The sequence below is a fragment of the Sinocyclocheilus grahami genome, unplaced genomic scaffold, assembly GCF_001515645.1.
Source record: "Sinocyclocheilus grahami isolate Dianchi unplaced genomic scaffold, SAMN03320097.WGS_v1.1 scaffold973.1, whole genome shotgun sequence".
In the NCBI taxonomy this organism is placed as follows: domain Eukaryota; kingdom Metazoa; phylum Chordata; class Actinopteri; order Cypriniformes; family Cyprinidae; genus Sinocyclocheilus; species Sinocyclocheilus grahami.
The window spans coordinates 300782-319552 of NW_015506152.1; the positions used below are offsets into that span (position 1 = coordinate 300782).

The window sequence follows — 18771 nt, forward strand, 5'->3', positions numbered from 1 at the left end:
TCAGACCGCCGAGACTCGCAAGTATCAAACTTAGTCGATTTAATTGATGCATTAAGTATCAGTTACACCTTTTTACAAGGTGTGTTTGAACTAAGAATCTGACGTTTTCCCTCAGGTTTTAGATCTGTTGAATATGCAAAGTGTTTCATAAAATTCATTCTTTATGCCTCTTTCTGTACTGAGTTCAACTTTAACCCTTTCCTATACCAACTGTATGTGTGTGTGTGTGTGTATGTGTATGTTAGACCAGTTTATGTGTTTATGTAGTATGTTGGACTAGTTTAAGTGTTTATGTAGTTAATAAAACCTTACTTGTATCACACTTGACATGTTCATTGTTTGCTCATAACCGGAGTCACTAATCATGCAGATTTACGTTACAAGCTTGGTAGAATTGTACAGTAAGAAAGTTATTTCCCTTAACCAGGAAATTAACGTTCTTAGAATTGACAAGACAGTTGACCCTGAGAGGTCAGCTAAATATCTACAGCGGATCTAAAATATGAATAGTTAATTATAACTAGTTATGGTTAATTATTCATATTTCCTGTTGTGAGCTAATTCGCTACAACACCACACTGAAAGAGAATCATGTTCTGTTCATAGTGTACCATAATATACTTGGCTATTTTTAGTTATGAGGGACAGACAGAAAGGTGTGGTGGAGAAAAGCCCAGAACAAATAGTTTTGTCTCCAGGGAAATGTCTCAACCTGTACAAAAAAAAACAAACAACCGGCAGCGTTGAGGCCGGTTGGAGTGCGGAGATCTCCCTCAGAGTCATTCACATGCGTAGGAGGAGGTGTGTTTGGCCAACTTCACATGCAGAAATGCTGTGAATGTGAGTCATGGGAGATTCACTGGCAGTTCTGACACTTTATGTGGAAGTCTGAGAAAACACAAAGCTACCAAAGAGTTCCAAAAACCAGTAGTTGGTTATAAAAATGGGAAAATACATTGTGCATTTTGTGAAATTGTGCATTTTACATGCAGTAGCTTGTAACTTGTTGATGATTTTGCTGAGCGTCAGATATTAAATGATTTGCTTCTTTGTTGTTACACACTACCGTTCAAAAGTGTGGGGTTGATACGATTTTTAAAATATATTTTTAAAAAGCCTCTTATGCTCACCAAGACTGCATTTATTTGATAAAAAACAGTAATAATATGAAATATTGCAATTTACAATTGTTTTCCATGTGAATATATTGTAAAATGTAATTTATTCCTGTGATCAAAGTTTAATTTTCAGCATCATTACTCCAGCCTTCAGTGTCACATGATCTTCAGAAATCACTCTAATATGCTGATTTGCTGCTCAAGAAACATTTCTGATTATTATCAATGTTGAACACAGTTGTGCTGCCCAATATTTCTGTGGAAACGGTGACACATGTTGTATATTTTTTAGGATTCTTTGATGAATAGATGAAAAAGCATTTATTTGAAATAGGTTTATATAAAAATCTTTCCCCAAAATTTGGATCAGTAGTGTACACAGTCACACTTGACAGTCTTTGTATTGATGTTTTATAGGTATGGAAAGATTGTGTCCACCAAGGCTATTCTGGACAAAGCTACCAACAAGTGCAAAGGTGAGTAAAGATCGGCTTTATGTTCTTGAGAGAATCACAATGAAATAGCCTATGCATTTGACATAAATGTATTCACTTTGTTTATTTATGTGTGTGTAGGTTATGGCTTTGTGGATTTCGACAGTCCTGCAGCAGCACAGAAGGCTGTGATGGCGCTCAAGGCCAGTGGAGTTCAAGCTCAGATGGCCAAGGTACGCTCTTTTTATAGGGTTCCATAAAGAACCATGCTTTGAAAGTGCTATATAGAACCTTAAAGGTGCTAAAAATAACCTTTTTAATAATAGTTTATTTTCATTAATATTAGTATGTTTATATCATTAATATTATTTGAATAAATTATTTATTACTATTGTTTTTTTTTACCCCTCTATCTGCCTGGTCTTACAACAACAACAACAACGTGTCAATTAGGTATTTTTTATTTTATTTAATGACATGTGAAATTGTAGCAAAAATGACAGTGACATAACAACCGTTATTAGCAGAATACATTAATGCATTACAACTGACACTGAGCATAAATAGATACTTAAAGAAGTAAAAAAAAAAAAATAGAAACAGAAAAACCAAGTTCTGGTGAAATACTGTATTTTCACAATCCTCTATGATGCCCGTAAGTCCATCATTATGTGTATTTTGGTGTGATTGAGTGGCAGTTTCTCTCTGCAGATGACGAGGTTGTAGGATGTGACAGCATCTGAAATGCACAATTGAGTTCAGAGTTACAATGCGTCTCCTTCCATTTGTTTTTGTAAAAACAACTATGTTTATGAAGGCCAAAAGCAGTATGTGAGCACTTCACAATGTTATGTTTATGCATAAACCCAAGTAATAAATAAAAAATAAATAAATCTAACAATATGGACCATAAATTCAATATCTTTGTTACTTACTTAGTGGAGATGGGGAAAGAAGTATCCTTAACTGGACATAGCTGGTCACACTTACGTGTTCTCTTAAACTAAAAAGAGAAAAAGACATGATTGCTAGGAAACCAGTTACAGTTTGAAAGTTAAAAATAATAGACATTTTAAGAAAGAAATCATTTACCTGCTGAGAGTGTGTTGACAGTCTGTGTACTGTAGTTGGATGGCTGAGGTCCAAAAAATGAGTAATGAGTCATCTTTTTTTCTTTTTTCTTTTTTTTTTTGGAGTGTAGCCTCTATTAGGGATTTACATTAAAACAACAACAGCAACAACATATTGTAAATTAGGTACTTTTTTATTGTGAAATTGTAGCAAAAATGTCAGTGCTCTTAACAACAGTTGACATTGAACATGAATAAATACATAAAGAAGTAAAACACAAAATAAAAACTAAAAATAGATGTGATGAAGACTAGATTCCAGTGAAATATCTTCACAATCCTCTATGATGCCTTTAAGTCCGTCATTTTTGTGTGTTTGAGTGGCAGTTTCTCTCTGCAGAGGGTGAGGTTGTGGGACTTGATGCATCTGAAATACACAATTGGGTTTAGAGCTGTCCATTTGTTTATGTAAAAACAATAATGTCTATGAAGGCCAAAATCAAAAAAATTTCTGTTCCATAAAAAAGAGATTATTCTGACTCTTATTTCATATCTCAGGTGTTACAGGCTTAACTTGACAGTCTGATTAAATAATGCATAAGAAAGGGATCTGTGCAGCTCACTGTAATTACTTCTGCTTCATTTATCACACTGCAGTAGAAGGTCGGGTCGAGGTCATTGCATTGTGGGATACGGTGCTATGTGAAGTGTGCTCATTTGTATACTGCATATTTTGGCAAGTATTAGTAGTAGGTCATCGTCTGGGTATGCATACTATAATGTTGCATGCTTTGCACAGTATACGGTATACTGCATAACACAAAAAGAGGAAGAGTAGTGGGTTAGAATGCTGTGAATTTGCTTCATTACTCGGTCATTTAAGGAAATATCGTGTCAAATATTTTGTTTCATATGGTTGGAGTATTTACTCTTTCATGTTAGCATATCAGATCACTTCATCCGGCAGGATCTGTGAGCTCTCAGCCGTGTGATTTGACTCTGTAAATGTGCCCGACTGCTTTCTGCAGCAATGATTAAGAAGAAAAAGGCACTTAAACAAGGCTGCAATTTGATTCCAAAAAATAAATAATGCAAATTTGATTATTTGCTACTTTAAATGAATTTCATATAGAGCTTAAATTTCTTTAGTTGCCAAAAAAATTACAGTGATTAAATTTATTCAGCATAAGCGCTGTAAAGTTTTCTTTCAGCCTGACAAACAGCGTGATACATTTCCAACAAAAACTGATTTTGAAGTTATAAAAGTGATTTTTTCCCCAAACTATAATCTATTTTATGTCTTGGTTGATGGTAAAAGTTATGAAAAATACATGATAATGCTGTAGCTAGTAGCCAGCATACATAATGTCATCTTGGTTGGGAGAGCAAAAGCAAATTCTAGTTATAAAATAACAATTCTTTGACTGAGTGGAAAAAATTGAATCTTCAGTATGAACATAATTGAATCAATGTGTCTAGATGAACAGTGTTTTTGTCTGATTAACCCCTCTGGTGTTGTTCGGTCATTTTTTACATCAGAATGGTACAACATTCGGTAAAGGTTTTGGCACTTGCTATGTGATCACACACACACACACACAAACACACACACACAATATTATCCTGAAAAAAAAGTCACACTTGTATCGTTTGCAGTCAAAAATGGCCACACTGGAAATGCATGGGAAGCAAATTTCATCTAGTAGAAATATTGAGATGTGCCCAAGCAAATAATTACAGAAAGCTAATTTATTTGAGATATCAACTTCAAATTTGGAACACAACTTTAGATTTATAGACTTTATTTTCATGTTTTTGAGAACCTATATTTCATATAAAATTAAAAAAATGTACTTTTGTGCATTTTTCATAATAATAAACCTAAACTTCTATAACTTTTTTTTTTTCATTTCAGCAATAATCTACCTTTTAAAAGAGTCCAAGAGCCTGTGCTCCAAAGCATTCAAGATTTACGACAGTTTAAGGTCTCATACCTATTCCATAAATATAATTTAGTACCATAAAATCCCCTAAAAATACAAAATATTAAATAAAAAAATAGAAAACGTTTTTTAATGTTATGTTTATGCATAAACCCAAGTAATAAATAAAAAATAAATAAATCTAACAATATGGACCATAAATTCAATATCTTTGTTACTTACTTAGTGGAGATGGGGAAAGAAGTATCCTTAACTGGACATAGCTGGTCACACTTACGTGTTCTCTTAAACTAAAAAGAGAAAAAGACATGATTGCTAGGAAACCAGTTACAGTTTGAAAGTTAAAAATAATAGACATTTTAAGAAAGAAATCATTTACCTGCTGAGAGTGTGTTGACAGTCTGTGTACTGTAGTTGGATGGCTGAGGTCCAAAAAATGAGTAATGAGTCATCTTTTTTTCTTTTTTCTTTTTTTTTTTGGAGTGTAGCCTCTATTAGGGATTTACATTAAAACAACAACAGCAACAACATATTGTAAATTAGGTACTTTTTTATTGTGAAATTGTAGCAAAAATGTCAGTGCTCTTAACAACAGTTGACATTGAACATGAATAAATACATAAAGAAGTAAAACACAAAATAAAAACTAAAAATAGATGTGATGAAGACTAGATTCCAGTGAAATATCTTCACAATCCTCTATGATGCCTTTAAGTCCGTCATTTTTGTGTGTTTGAGTGGCAGTTTCTCTCTGCAGAGGGTGAGGTTGTGGGACTTGATGCATCTGAAATACACAATTGGGTTTAGAGCTGTCCATTTGTTTATGTAAAAACAATAATGTCTATGAAGGCCAAAATCAAAAAAATTTCTGTTCCATAAAAAAGAGATTATTCTGACTCTTATTTCATATCTCAGGTGTTACAGGCTTAACTTGACAGTCTGATTAAATAATGCATAAGAAAGGGATCTGTGCAGCTCACTGTAATTACTTCTGCTTCATTTATCACACTGCAGTAGAAGGTCGGGTCGAGGTCATTGCATTGTGGGATACGGTGCTATGTGAAGTGTGCTCATTTGTATACTGCATATTTTGGCAAGTATTAGTAGTAGGTCATCGTCTGGGTATGCATACTATAATGTTGCATGCTTTGCACAGTATACGGTATACTGCATAACACAAAAAGAGGAAGAGTAGTGGGTTAGAATGCTGTGAATTTGCTTCATTACTCGGTCATTTAAGGAAATATCGTGTCAAATATTTTGTTTCATATGGTTGGAGTATTTACTCTTTCATGTTAGCATATCAGATCACTTCATCCGGCAGGATCTGTGAGCTCTCAGCCGTGTGATTTGACTCTGTAAATGTGCCCGACTGCTTTCTGCAGCAATGATTAAGAAGAAAAAGGCACTTAAACAAGGCTGCAATTTGATTCCAAAAAATAAATAATGCAAATTTGATTATTTGCTACTTTAAATGAATTTCATATAGAGCTTAAATTTCTTTAGTTGCCAAAAAAATTACAGTGATTAAATTTATTCAGCATAAGCGCTGTAAAGTTTTCTTTCAGCCTGACAAACAGCGTGATACATTTCCAACAAAAACTGATTTTGAAGTTATAAAAGTGATTTTTTCCCCAAACTATAATCTATTTTATGTCTTGGTTGATGGTAAAAGTTATGAAAAATACATGATAATGCTGTAGCTAGTAGCCAGCATACATAATGTCATCTTGGTTGGGAGAGCAAAAGCAAATTCTAGTTATAAAATAACAATTCTTTGACTGAGTGGAAAAAATTTAATCTTCAGTATGAACATAATTGAATCAATGTGTCTAGATGAACAGTGTTTTTGTCTGATTAACCCCTCTGGTGTTGTTCGGTCATTTTTTACATCAGAATGGTACAACATTCGGTAAAGGTTTTGGCACTTGCTATGTGATCACACACACACACACACACAAACACACACACACAATATTATCCTGAAAAAAAAGTCACACTTGTATCGTTTGCAGTCAAAAATGGCCACACTGGAAATGCATGGGAAGCAAATTTCATCTAGTAGAAATATTGAGATGTGCCCAAGCAAATAATTACAGAAAGCTAATTTATTTGAGATATCAACTTCAAATTTGGAACACAACTTTAGATTTATAGACTTTATTTTCATGTTTTTGAGAACCTATATTTCATATAAAATTAAAAAAATGTACTTTTGTGCATTTTTCATAATAATAAACCTAAACTTCTATAACTTTTTTTTTTTCATTTCAGCAATAATCTACCTTTTAAAAGAGTCCAAGAGCCTGTGCTCCAAAGCATTGTCACACTTGTATCGTTTGCAGTGAAAAATGGCCACACTGGAAATGCATGGGAAGCAAATTTCATCTAGTAGAAATATTGAGATGTGCCCAAGCAAATAATTACAGAAAGCTAATTTTTTTGAGATATCAACTTCAAATTTGGAACACAACTTTAGATTTATAGACTTTATTTTCATGTTTTTGAGAACCTATATTTCATATAATATTAAAAAAATGTACTTTTGTGCATTTTTCATAATAATAAACCTAAACTTCTATAACTTTTTTTTTTTCATTTCAGCAATAATCTACCTTTTAAAAGAGTCCAAGAGCCTGTGCTCCAAAGCATTCAAGATTTACGACAGTTTAAGGTCTCATACCTATTCCATAAATATAATTTAGTACCATAAAATCCCCTAAAAATACAAAATATTAAATAAAAAAATAGAAAACGTTTTTTAGAATAAAATATAGTTTTCATTTAATACTACAAAACAAACAAACAAAAAAATCACTCATTTTTGACCTGCTATGCGAACAACACCAGAGGATTAATAAAAAGGATTTAAACCATTTCAAATCATTATAATTTCAGTCCCACTTAAAATACTCTATTCCTGCCAGCTGTAAGTATTACAATTGCACTCAACTCTCCTGTATTAAAATATATGTTATGATACAGTTTTTATGAATCTTTTAATAGTACATTTACCTTTTCCATGTATGTTTTCTGAAGTCAAAATGAACGTGACATGTGAACTGCTAATAGTATGTGAGATGAAGGAAAATTTAAAATTGCTACTATAAACTATTAATGTTATCATTCTGAAAAGTAGAAAAGACTCTATCAAATATTTTACTGATTGTATTACAGATGAGTGCAGTCAATCAGATTTACTGTATGCGTTTATTTCTAGCAACAGGAACAGGACCCTACCAACCTGTACATCTCTAACCTGCCCATGTCCATGGATGAGCAGGAGCTGGAGGCCATGCTCAAGTCCTTCGGCCAGGTGATTTCCACACGGATCTTACGGGACGCTAACGGAACCAGCAGGGGCGTGGGCTTTGCAAGGTACTTTATTAATCACTCAAGCTGCAACGAATCCTCCAGTCCAGATGGGGGAACTGTTACCTACTATATAACAGTTTAATAATATTTTAAAGGGTTAGTTCACCCAAAAAGGAAATTCTGTCATTAATCACTCACCTGAGTGTTGTTCCAAACCCGTAAGACCTTCGTTCATCTTCGGAACACAATTTAAGATATTTTTGATGAAATCTGAGGGCTCTCTGACCCTCCTATAGACAGCAAGGTAACTACCACGTTCAAAGTCCAGAAAAGTACCAAGATGATCGACAAAGTAGTCTGTCCGTTTTTGCGCAAAAACAACAAAAATAACGACTTTATTCCACATTTTCGTCTCTACTGCATCACTTGTGGACGCGCGTTCACGACAGTACCATGACACGAGCGTGTGATTACATCATTACGCCGGATCTGGGTCAGCGCCGCCACACGCTCTAGACGAAAGTAGAGACGAAAATATGGAATAAAGTCGTTATTTTTGTTTTCTTTGCGCAAAAACGGACAGACTACTTTGTCGATCATCTTGGTACTTTTCTGGACCTTGGAACGTGGTAGTTACCTTGCTGTCTATGGGAGGGTCAGAGAAAGATTTCATCAAAAATATCTTAAATTGTGTTCCGAAGATGAACGAAGGTCTTACGGGTGATTAATGACAGAATTTTCATTTTTGAGTGAACTAACCCTTTAAATGTATCTGTGTTATTATATGCACATTTAGGTTTGGTATGCTAATTATAAAGGTGCTGACATTTGTATTGTACTTACATTCTATATACTGTACATAAAATAAAACAAAAAAAACATCATTGAATGAAATGGCAAGAAGTAGGAGCTTTGATGTATAAAATTGGGTGTGGAAGAATTTGAATTTACAATATTTTTTTTTTATTTGGTATTTCGACCTGACATTTTTTTTATTATTATCAATATTTCAGTTAGGATATTTTCTGTCTTTACCATCACTTATATATGAAATATATAAGGTCATAACTAATAATAATACAACATTTCCCACTTTGAATTGTTTATTCATGTTATTTGAATAACAGGATGGAATCCACAGAGAAATGTGAAGCCATCATTCAGCATTTTAATGGAAAATATATCAAAACCCCACCAGGAGTGCCAGGTAGATGATAAATAATATTTTTTTTATAAATTCCAATGAAAGAATTCATTACTGATTATGGAACAATAACATATGTTCATTTTTAAAAAATAATTTCCTACTGGCTGCTTCACCTGTAGTTCCCACAGAGCCGTTGTTATGCAAGTTTGCTGACGGAGGACAAAAGAAGCGGCAGAACCAGGCAAGGTACCTACAGAACGGTCGAGCCTGGCCTAGAGATGGTGAAACGGTATGAGAGCTTTCATTGTGGACTCTGACTCTGTTTACCTTGTACATTTAATATAAAGTTAATCATTTTCCTTTCCACGTTCAGGTAGGAATGACGCTCCCATACGACCCAGCAGTCTTACAGAACGGGTGAGCACAGAGAAACATCCTCACACACGCAGAGCCTGGTTTCTAAGTGTCTAAGAAAGAACTTGCTTTAGATCAGTATTTAAAGGTATATTCTTGTTCATTCTTGCTCAACAACAGTTGAGCTTCCATTTACCATATTTGATGTGCTTAATATATGTGCACTGATCAAAGTTTAAGCCTAAATGAAATCTGTTCATCATATAAAGCAACCGCGTCTCCTCAGAAGACTTGGATTCATCCGATTAAGACTTGGATTCATATGGATTACTTTTATGATCTCTTTATGAACGTTTTGAAACATCAATGCAAGATTTGGTTGCATGGATTTTGAATGAATGCACAGAAATCTCTCAGGCTTCAGGATCCAAACTTGGAATTTGATACACGAACGAAAATATTTTGTATATATTTTCATGTGTGTATCAAATTCCACGTTTGGATCGACATGAGCGTGAATCAATGATGACGGAATTAAAAAATTTTTTGGGTGAACTGTCCCTTTAAGACTTTAATTTCACACACACAAAAAAAAAAGGTGTTCTTCAAAATAACTCTCAATGGCATTTTAAATGAACATCTAATGTCTCAAAGTGTGCTAATGTTTCTTACTGTTTTTGCTTATTATTTTCAGGTTTTATTCTCCTCCGTACAGCATCGCTCCAAACAGAATGATCGCTCAGACCTCTCTGTCTCCATACATGCCCTCACAAGTACCGTCTTACCAGGTCAGCATCATTAAGATAATGATATCAATTTTATGCATGTCATAATTGTATGTTCTATATACACACAGTGATACAGCACTGCTTTCCCTCAATATTGTTGTTGAAAATATTTCTTAAAACATTAATAAGGTCAGATCTAAATGATAGTTGTCTTCTGGGACAACTTCATGTTTCATTGTCAAATTTCAGCTATTGGAGGCAAATTTGCAGCAATGACTTTAGTTTAGTCAGTACTTTACTACAGCAAAATCATATTATTTATTCACTCTTTCACTCTTTGTTTTTACAATCCCAAGTCTTTAAACAGACGTTCTTGTTTGTCATTTCTAATCACCCGTTTCTGTGTGTTCTTAGCGAACTTTAGGTCAATCCAGATTACGTTTCATTTTTGTTGCGATAGTGAGCTCAAGCTGAGTGTGTGCTGAAGCCGGCAGCAGTCGATGGAAACAGAGAGTGACTCACAGCGTGTGTTCAGGGAGAATATTAGACCGCAGTGGCTTGTGGGAACTCTGACACCTTATTGAGTGCTGATGGATGAGCAGGCAAAAGCAAATAATGTTCGCTGAGATCCTGTAGGTCTGGCACGCGTGCTCAGAAGCCACTGAACGGCCCATTAGAGCCGGATTACTGCGTAATGTCTGCTAGCGCCTAACATTTGTCTTATCTGAAGAGTTGTTTTAATGGACTGAAGACCGTTGAGCACATTAAATACTTAAAGGAGTAGCTCACCCGAAAATGAAAATGCATTTTTTTGAAATGTGCTGAGGCATGGTGATTTTTATAAAAGCTTGGGGTTGGTGAGATTTTGTAAAGTTTTTAAAGAAGCCAAAGTCACAGTTATTTGATCAAAATACAGTAAAAACAATGTTTCTTTTTGAATATATTTTAAATGTAATTTATTCCCGTGATGGCAAAACTGTTCAGTGTCACACGATCTTCAGAAATCACTCTAAAATGGCGATTTGCTGAGAAAGAAACATTTCTGATTATTATCAATGTTGAAAATAAGTTTTTTGTTGTTGTTGTTGTTTTTGTTTTTAGGATTCTTTGATGAATAGAGTTCAAAAGAACAGCATTTGGTAACACTTTATTTTAAGGTGTCCGTTACATGTGCATGCACTTACTATTATAATAACCATTAATTATGCATAATTACATGCAAGTAACCCTAAGCCAAACCATATAATAAGTATGTGTAGTTAATTAATATTACTCGGTACTTATGTGTATAATTACACTGCAACAAGGACACCTTAAAATAAAGTGTAACCCAGCATTTATTTGAAACAGAAGTCCTTTGCAACATTATAGATATTTGTACTGTCACTTTTGATCAATTGAATGCATCCTACATGAATAAAAGTATTACATTTATTTCAAAATAGATCTTACAGACCCCTTTTTTTAATGTAGAGTATATATCACATTCCTATTCCAATTCGTCTGCAACAGTGGCTGTAATAAAAGTTGTTTCCATGACAGATTTATTCAAACATACATTAAATAATGAAGACGACAGGTTAAGTAAAAATAACATATGTAATGTAGTGCATGTATTTAGCAAAATGCTCCTCTCAAGAGTTATTTTACTGACTAATGGGTTTATGGAGGTAAATGTAACATTATGGGACTTTGTTTAGAAGCTGATTTATTGATGTCTTTAAATAATTTTCTGCGGATGAAACACTGATTGCACAATTACACAAGATACAATACACTTCAGGAAGTTGACAATGTTTTGTCTATTTCAGAAAATAGACTAAAGGATTGATCTTGAGATGTAATAATCCATATGAGTATCGAATAAAAACGATAAATCAGTTTTGTTCATCCAACCATAAAAAAAACAAAAAAAAACACCAATTAAAAGTCACTGTCTCGGGCGATGATTTCAACCCTCCAAAACCATTTCTATTCAGAAAATATCTGGTTGCCAAAACTTGAGTGCATTACTTGGAGATATGATTCATGCGTAGTGTTTTTGTCTGTGTCCACAGGTGCACAGCCCGTCCTGGATGCATCATCAGTCGTACCTCATGCAGCCCACCGTGAGTGTTTGTAGGGTTTGTTGTCAAACTGTAGCTTTACTGTACTTCACATGAAAGTGTCCATGCATCTGTGTTTTTTTTTTTTTTATCTTCCCTTTAATAATAAAAGAAGCACAGTGTTAACTCAGACACCCATGAGGTTTGGTTAGCGAGAAATCACCCTTGGTTTCTGAGCATCTGTCTCTCCGCAGGGGGCCGTTCTGACTCCAGCTATGGATCACCCGATGTCCATTCAGCCCACGTCTATGATCGGACCCCTGACCCAGCAGCTCAGTCACCTGTCGTTGGGCAGCGCTGGCACGGTCGGTGGCCTATTACCATGACTTTTACCCTTAATAGTCCCTCAATGAGAGTTTGTCTTCTTAGTGGAATCTAATTTCTATCAAAATGTAAAGGAAAGTTTTTGTTTAACCATTTGTTGTATTCATTTTTTTGCCCGCAGTATATACCCAACGCAGCTATGCAAGGACCATATATCCCTCAGTACACCCCGGTGCCTCCCTCTAGTGTTACATTAGAGGTTTGTCTGCACACGCCGCTTTGAATGCTGATGCTTCACTGGTAAGATTTCGATTCATTCTCGTTCTTTGTCATGTAGGAAAGCAGTGGACAGCAGCAGCAGCAGCAGGTTTCCATGGAGACGCCTTCAGAACACACTAATTATTCCTATCAACACAGCAAATGAAGCTACGGTAAGACAACAGGTCAAATGGCAGGTTTGGCACTGTGCATTTACCTTTCAAATGCAGCCAGCTTGCATGTAATAAACTATTAATTAGCATATTATTCAATTAATCAATTAGTGTATTCGAAGATAACGTCTGCTCCATTCCTTTAACAGAAACGCTTGATTACTTTGCTTGCATCAAACAATTTGACCACTGAGACTCACTCCTGCCTTTATTCATGTTTATATATAATTGTTAGGCCATTTTCATTGCTAAACATGAACTACATTTTTAATGTATTTGTAGTTTTTTCTCTCTCTCTCTCTCTCTCTCTCTGTCTGTCCTGGACCCACCACAGGTCCTCTGGAGGTGCTACACAGTGCTGTGGACAATGGGAGTCTCCGAGAGTGAGATTTGCAGATTACCACAGACAAAGAACACCAGAGGGGATCCGGATCACAAAATGCGCGTGTATCTTTTTTAGGACAGAGACAAAAAGGACATCAGTCATGTTTTGTTCAACTCCCCTCTCTTCAGGAGTCACTTAGCCAACAGTGGGAGACTGTGCAAAAGAGCTATCAATCTTTCATCTATTTTGATAACAAAACAGAAAAAAAGCGTAAAAAAAAAAAATCACGATTTAGAAATGGGTAAGGAAAACACAATGTGTTATTTTATGCACGTAATGGCAAATTCTTATTTTTAGGAACTACCCTGATGAAAAACCAGCATATGCTGGTTAGGTGTGGTTTGAAGCATGGCAGCTGGTTTAAGCTGGTCCTGAGCTGGTTGTAAGATGGCTAGCAACTAGCTCCTGCTCAGAACCAGCTTAAACCAGCTGTCATGTTCCAAATCATACCTAACCAGCATATGCAATTTTTTCATCGGGGTAGTTCTTTATTATGGGAGGATCAAAAAAGAGAAAGTGTGTTATTTTATGCACGTAATGGCAAATTCTTATTTTTAGGAACTACCCTGATGAAAAACCAGCATATGCTGGTTAGGTGTGGTTTGAAGCATGGCAGCTGGTTTAAGCTGGTCCTGAGCTGGTTGTAAGATGGCTAGCAACTAGCTCCTGCTCAGAACCAGCTTAAACCAGCTGTCATGTTCCAAATCATACCTAACCAGCATATGCAATTTTTTCATCGGGGTAGTTCTTTATTATGGGAGGATCAAAAAAGAGAAAGTAAAAAATGTGTCTCTTATTGTTTGTAAAATATGCAACTTTTAGATTTGTTCTTTTTTCTTCGGTCAGCAGCAGCAGTACGATATTTTTTGTACAGATTAAGATGCAAACAGTGCATTTTGTTTGTCTTATTTTTGAATTTGTTGTTTGATATTTAGGTGTTTTGGTGAAGAAACCATTTAAAGCCACTTCTTTATGCCGCACCATTTTAAGAGTCTTCAAAGAAATAGTGATGAAATCACTCTAATTCAATCATCATTTCTCTGAAAGCAACAGACAATCATTAACTTATTATTTATTGCAAAGTTTGGTACATAGCAAGGCAATATAGTTTTGTCTTTCATATGAATTATTCGATGCAGAAATAGCGATTTTCTGGTTTTGTGCATTTTCTTTTTAATTAGTAATGGAAATGAATCAGAATTTTTGTAAAAAAAAAAATATATATATATATATTTGAGGGGCATTTTAAATCTAATGATTACCTGTGAAACAGTTTGTGCCTAACGTTACAGTATTCAGGATCAATTCATTTTTATTTCAAATTTAAAAAGTATAAATCATTTTTTAGACATTTTAGAAATTATTTAAAAATTCTGTATCCTCTCTTGATACTGTACAATTAGAGATAGGGCTGATTTAGTATTTTATTCGGTGTATATACAGTAATGATACCAAATATTTCAGGTTTCTGAAAGCTGGTTTTTGTGTTTAAATGTGCATTATAATGCACATAGTGTTTCATACATATATGGCCTACAGTAGAGGAGTCTACAGGAAGTGACTTTAAGTGGTTTGTTAGTATCAAAAATAGTTCATAAAAGTGATGATAACACGTGACTCGATGAAGCTGTTCAATACCACACTGCTATAAGTCAGAATATTTGTATTTGTGCTTTAGTACAGCAGATATGTGTCAGTCTGGTTGGAAGAACTGTCGTTTTGGTAGACTTGAAAGAAAGATTCACCTTGTGAATCCATCAAACACATGCAGTAGGAGAATATAATCATGAAAAGAGAAGACAATCAAGGCGTTTGGTTTTTAGCTGGCCTTTATGTTATGCAGGATTTTATTTGTATTTTTTTGGTCAGAAGTCATACTTAAAGGTACATAGTGATTCAGAATAAGACAAAAACACATTTTGGAAGATGGATTCATGATGTTCTCGCTCGCTGTATCAATGTTGTAGATTTTGAACAAAAAAGTAACAAAGTGTACCTTTATGTTTTGTCTTTCTTAACTTTCTACAGTGGTTTATTTGTACTACCATATTTACTTTTTTTCATTTTTTTTAAAGAATAGTTCACCCAAAAACAAGAATTTGCTGAAAATGTACTCCCCTCATGTCATCCAAGATGAGAAATTTAGAGTTACATGCAGTGAATGGGTGCCGTCAGAATGAGAGTCCAAACAGCTGATAAAAACAGCACAATAATCCACAGCACTCCAGTCCATCAGTTAACCCCTGGAGAAGACAAAAGCTGTGTGTTTGTAAGAAACTAATCCATCAAGATACCTACAAACCCTTGCTTCTGGCTAAAATACGAGTCCACAATCCATAATATTGCTTTCTCCAGTTAAAGTCAGGACAGAAGTCTGCGCAGATCAAGCAGCGCTCACAAGCGGAAACAGTCCAAAACAGCTCTAAACAAATCTGTGGGTGGATTTTAATGTGAAAGGAAAACGGGGGATGGACTTACTTGTGGATTATTGTGGTATCTTGATGGATTAGTTTCTTACAAACACACAGCTTTTGTCTTCTCCAGGGGTTAACTGATGGACTGGAGTGCTGTGGATTATTGTGCTGTTTTTATCAGCTGTTTGGCCTCTCATTCTGACGGCACCCATTCACTGCAGAGCATCCATTGCTGAGCTCTCCACATTTCTCCAAATCTGTTCCCATGAAGAAACTCATCTACATCTTATCTAGCCTGAGGGTGAGTACATGTATTTTGTTTTTAGGATGTTTAGATATTGCAAAACAAGACCAAAATAGCGATTGGTACACTGATGTTTAGCAGTGTGTTACGGCGACGTGGCCTCATCAGGTTGTGTGTTATCATGGCTTCGGTTCTGTACAGTGCAGAGATTTGTAGAAATATCTTCAAAAAGGTGCTGGGTTATACATGAGACATGTATAGCAGGGAAAACGATTAAATGGAACGGACGGTTAGGATCGAGAAGGACGGAAGCAGTTCTTCAGCAAGCGCAGTCGCTTTCTTCCTAATGCTGCCGTTTTTCTGATTTGTTGGAGTTTATCTTCCAAGTGAGATTAGCTGTAGTTTTTGGGCAACGCTTTACTTTCTGAACACTTTTTTTAGATGATGAATTCGTTTGGTTGTGTGTGTGTTGGTTGCTGTTTCTTTTTCAATCCCGGACTCATAGGTGTGTGTTTGAGTGCAAAGGAAAGACATTTTCTTGAGTTACTTACATGCTCTTATGTCTTTCGCTGTGCTGTTTGTTGTTTTACTTGAAATGTACTGTCCTGTTCAAACATGATGCACTTCTACAAGACTTTGAATATCCTAAATGAAACTTTTTGATATCATTGATAATCAGTGTTTAATCACTCACAAGTTTTTGTACACGAAAACATACCAATATATGGTATAAAAGTCTTTAGAAAGACTCGCTCTTCTATAGGATAGAAACACAAGGGCTTATGTAACACTGAAGACACACGATGCTGTTGTTATTTCATTCGTTTGAGGGCTTCCCCTTAGTGCATTTGACATCTTATGAATTTAAAGCCATGACCTTGATAGGAAAGCTATTCAATTTCATTAAGAGACTTGGAATGGCAGGATCTCCATCCATAAAAATACCTGCTAGCGACTAGCGTTTGACATTACATTCAAAGAAACTGTGTTATTGCTCTTGTCTTCAGATTCCCAAAGAGTCAGTTCATTCCTGCTACCAAAGATATCAACGCCTCCAAGATACAACATGCATATACAGTATGAAAACAACCACAATTGTTTCTTACTAATATATTAAATCCATGTGAGTGATTAAGGAGCTGAGTTAGTTGGCTACTGCAAAGAAAACGTTATTCCTGATTTTGTCACATTTTTTTCTCATTCCTTGCCCACTTTTTCAATGAGATTTTCGTGTTGATGTTTTAAGTCCTGACAGCGCTATGTCAAATCGTCTGTAGGCTACTAAAGATATTTCTGAAATGATACCATGCGGTTCACATCATGAAGGAAAATTATGGTTATCGAACTTATAAATCACATCACCATTATTAAACAACACATTAAACATGGTTTTGAAACGATGAAATGATGATATGTTGATTTGAATTCAGACTGATTACATCTATCTAAACTATTATAAATGATCTATAATTAATAAGTCAATTAGTAGCTGCTAATTTTGTGACCAGCTCATTTCATCGTTTCAAAATGGATTGCTGCTAACATCGGGTGTTCACGCTGTTCACCGGATAAAGCCATACACAACAGAACCGTTAAACGTTATCGTAGTGAAGCTGTAATTCAAACCTGATCTGACTATTTATATCTATCTATCTATCTATCTGACTATTTATATCTATCTATCTGATTTATCTATCTGACTATTTCTATCTATCTATCTATCTATCTATCTATCTATCTATCTATCTATCTATCTATCTATCTATCTAATCTGACCATTTCTATCTATCTATCTATCTAATCTGACCATTTCTATTTATCTATCTATCTATCTATCCTGACCATTTTTTATCTATCTATCTATATATCTATCTATCTATCCTGACCATTTCTATCTATCTATCTATCTATCTATCCTGACCATTTCTATCTATCTATCTATCTATCTATCTATCTATCCTGACCATTTCTATCTATCTATCTATCTATCTATCTATCTATCTATCTATCTATCTATCTATCTATCTATCTATCCTGACCATTTCTATCTATCTATCTATCTATCATCCTGACCATTTTTTATCTATCTATCTATATATCTATCTATCTATCCTGACCATTTCTATCTATCTATCTATCCTGACCATTTATATCTATCTATCTATATATCTATCTATCTATCCTGACCATTTCTATCTATAACTGTAATATTACAACTATATTATATCTATAACTACCCTGAGCACCTTAGCAACCACATCGCTAGCTTTTAAAACTACTAAACTAAAACTTAAACTATTGAAAATCTTCAAACTTCAAGCTTTTAAAACTACTTCAAACTAGGCTTTTTCAAGCCAACTTAAAGTTTGTCTACGAACTTTACTCATCTAGTTATTATTATTATTATTCAGATTTATTATGATAAATTGTGAGGACTCAGTCTTATTTTCATTCAACTTTATAATTATACTTCATTTGCCACTTACTAAATTCTACCACATACAGACACAATACATTAATTTATTCATCAATTTAGTTGGTTCAAATAATTTTGTCTTCCGGATGCAAATCCTTGCTATACTTACTGTTAATGTTATACTGTAAATAGTGGTAACCTGTAGTTAGCTTAGCTTAGCTTAGACTGATTCAGTGTGATATTAAATACTTTTTTTCCAACTTGGATAAAACCAGTTACTTTAAATGCTACCAATTTTAGGATACTATTTTTTCGGTGCACTGTTCTGCAAATTTACATTAGTACTATTTACCATATTTTAGAATAAGAAAGTCAACAAATTAAAGTATGGGAAATTATTTAA

The 18771-nt window shown here is 34.6% G+C and overlaps 1 protein-coding gene across 2 annotated transcripts in view; it reads left to right on the plus strand.

Annotated features, from left to right (window-relative positions):
* The window catches only part of LOC107565002 (RNA-binding motif, single-stranded-interacting protein 2-like), a 49416-nt gene extending 35760 nt beyond the window's left edge, over positions 1 to 13656 (plus strand). The window contains exons 1-12 of one of the 2 annotated variants that reach the window (XM_016250185.1): positions 1458 to 1594; positions 1694 to 1785; positions 7786 to 7943; positions 9008 to 9087; positions 9207 to 9316; positions 9401 to 9444; positions 10076 to 10169; positions 12167 to 12217; positions 12409 to 12519; positions 12660 to 12737; positions 12816 to 12909; positions 13244 to 13656. In XM_016250185.1, the coding sequence (XP_016105671.1) occupies positions 1525 to 1594; positions 1694 to 1785; positions 7786 to 7943; positions 9008 to 9087; positions 9207 to 9316; positions 9401 to 9444; positions 10076 to 10169; positions 12167 to 12217; positions 12409 to 12519; positions 12660 to 12737; positions 12816 to 12902 (975 nt within the window). In that variant the 5' untranslated portion in view covers positions 1458 to 1524 and the 3' untranslated portion in view covers positions 12903 to 12909; positions 13244 to 13656. Of the gene's footprint in view, positions 1 to 1457; positions 1595 to 1693; positions 1786 to 7785; positions 7944 to 9007; positions 9088 to 9206; positions 9317 to 9400; positions 9445 to 10075; positions 10170 to 12166; positions 12218 to 12408; positions 12520 to 12659; positions 12738 to 12815; positions 12910 to 13243 lie in introns of those variants that run through there. The other variant, XM_016250186.1, reaches the window with a different exon arrangement.
* Positions 13657 to 18771: the final 5115 nt, after the last annotated feature.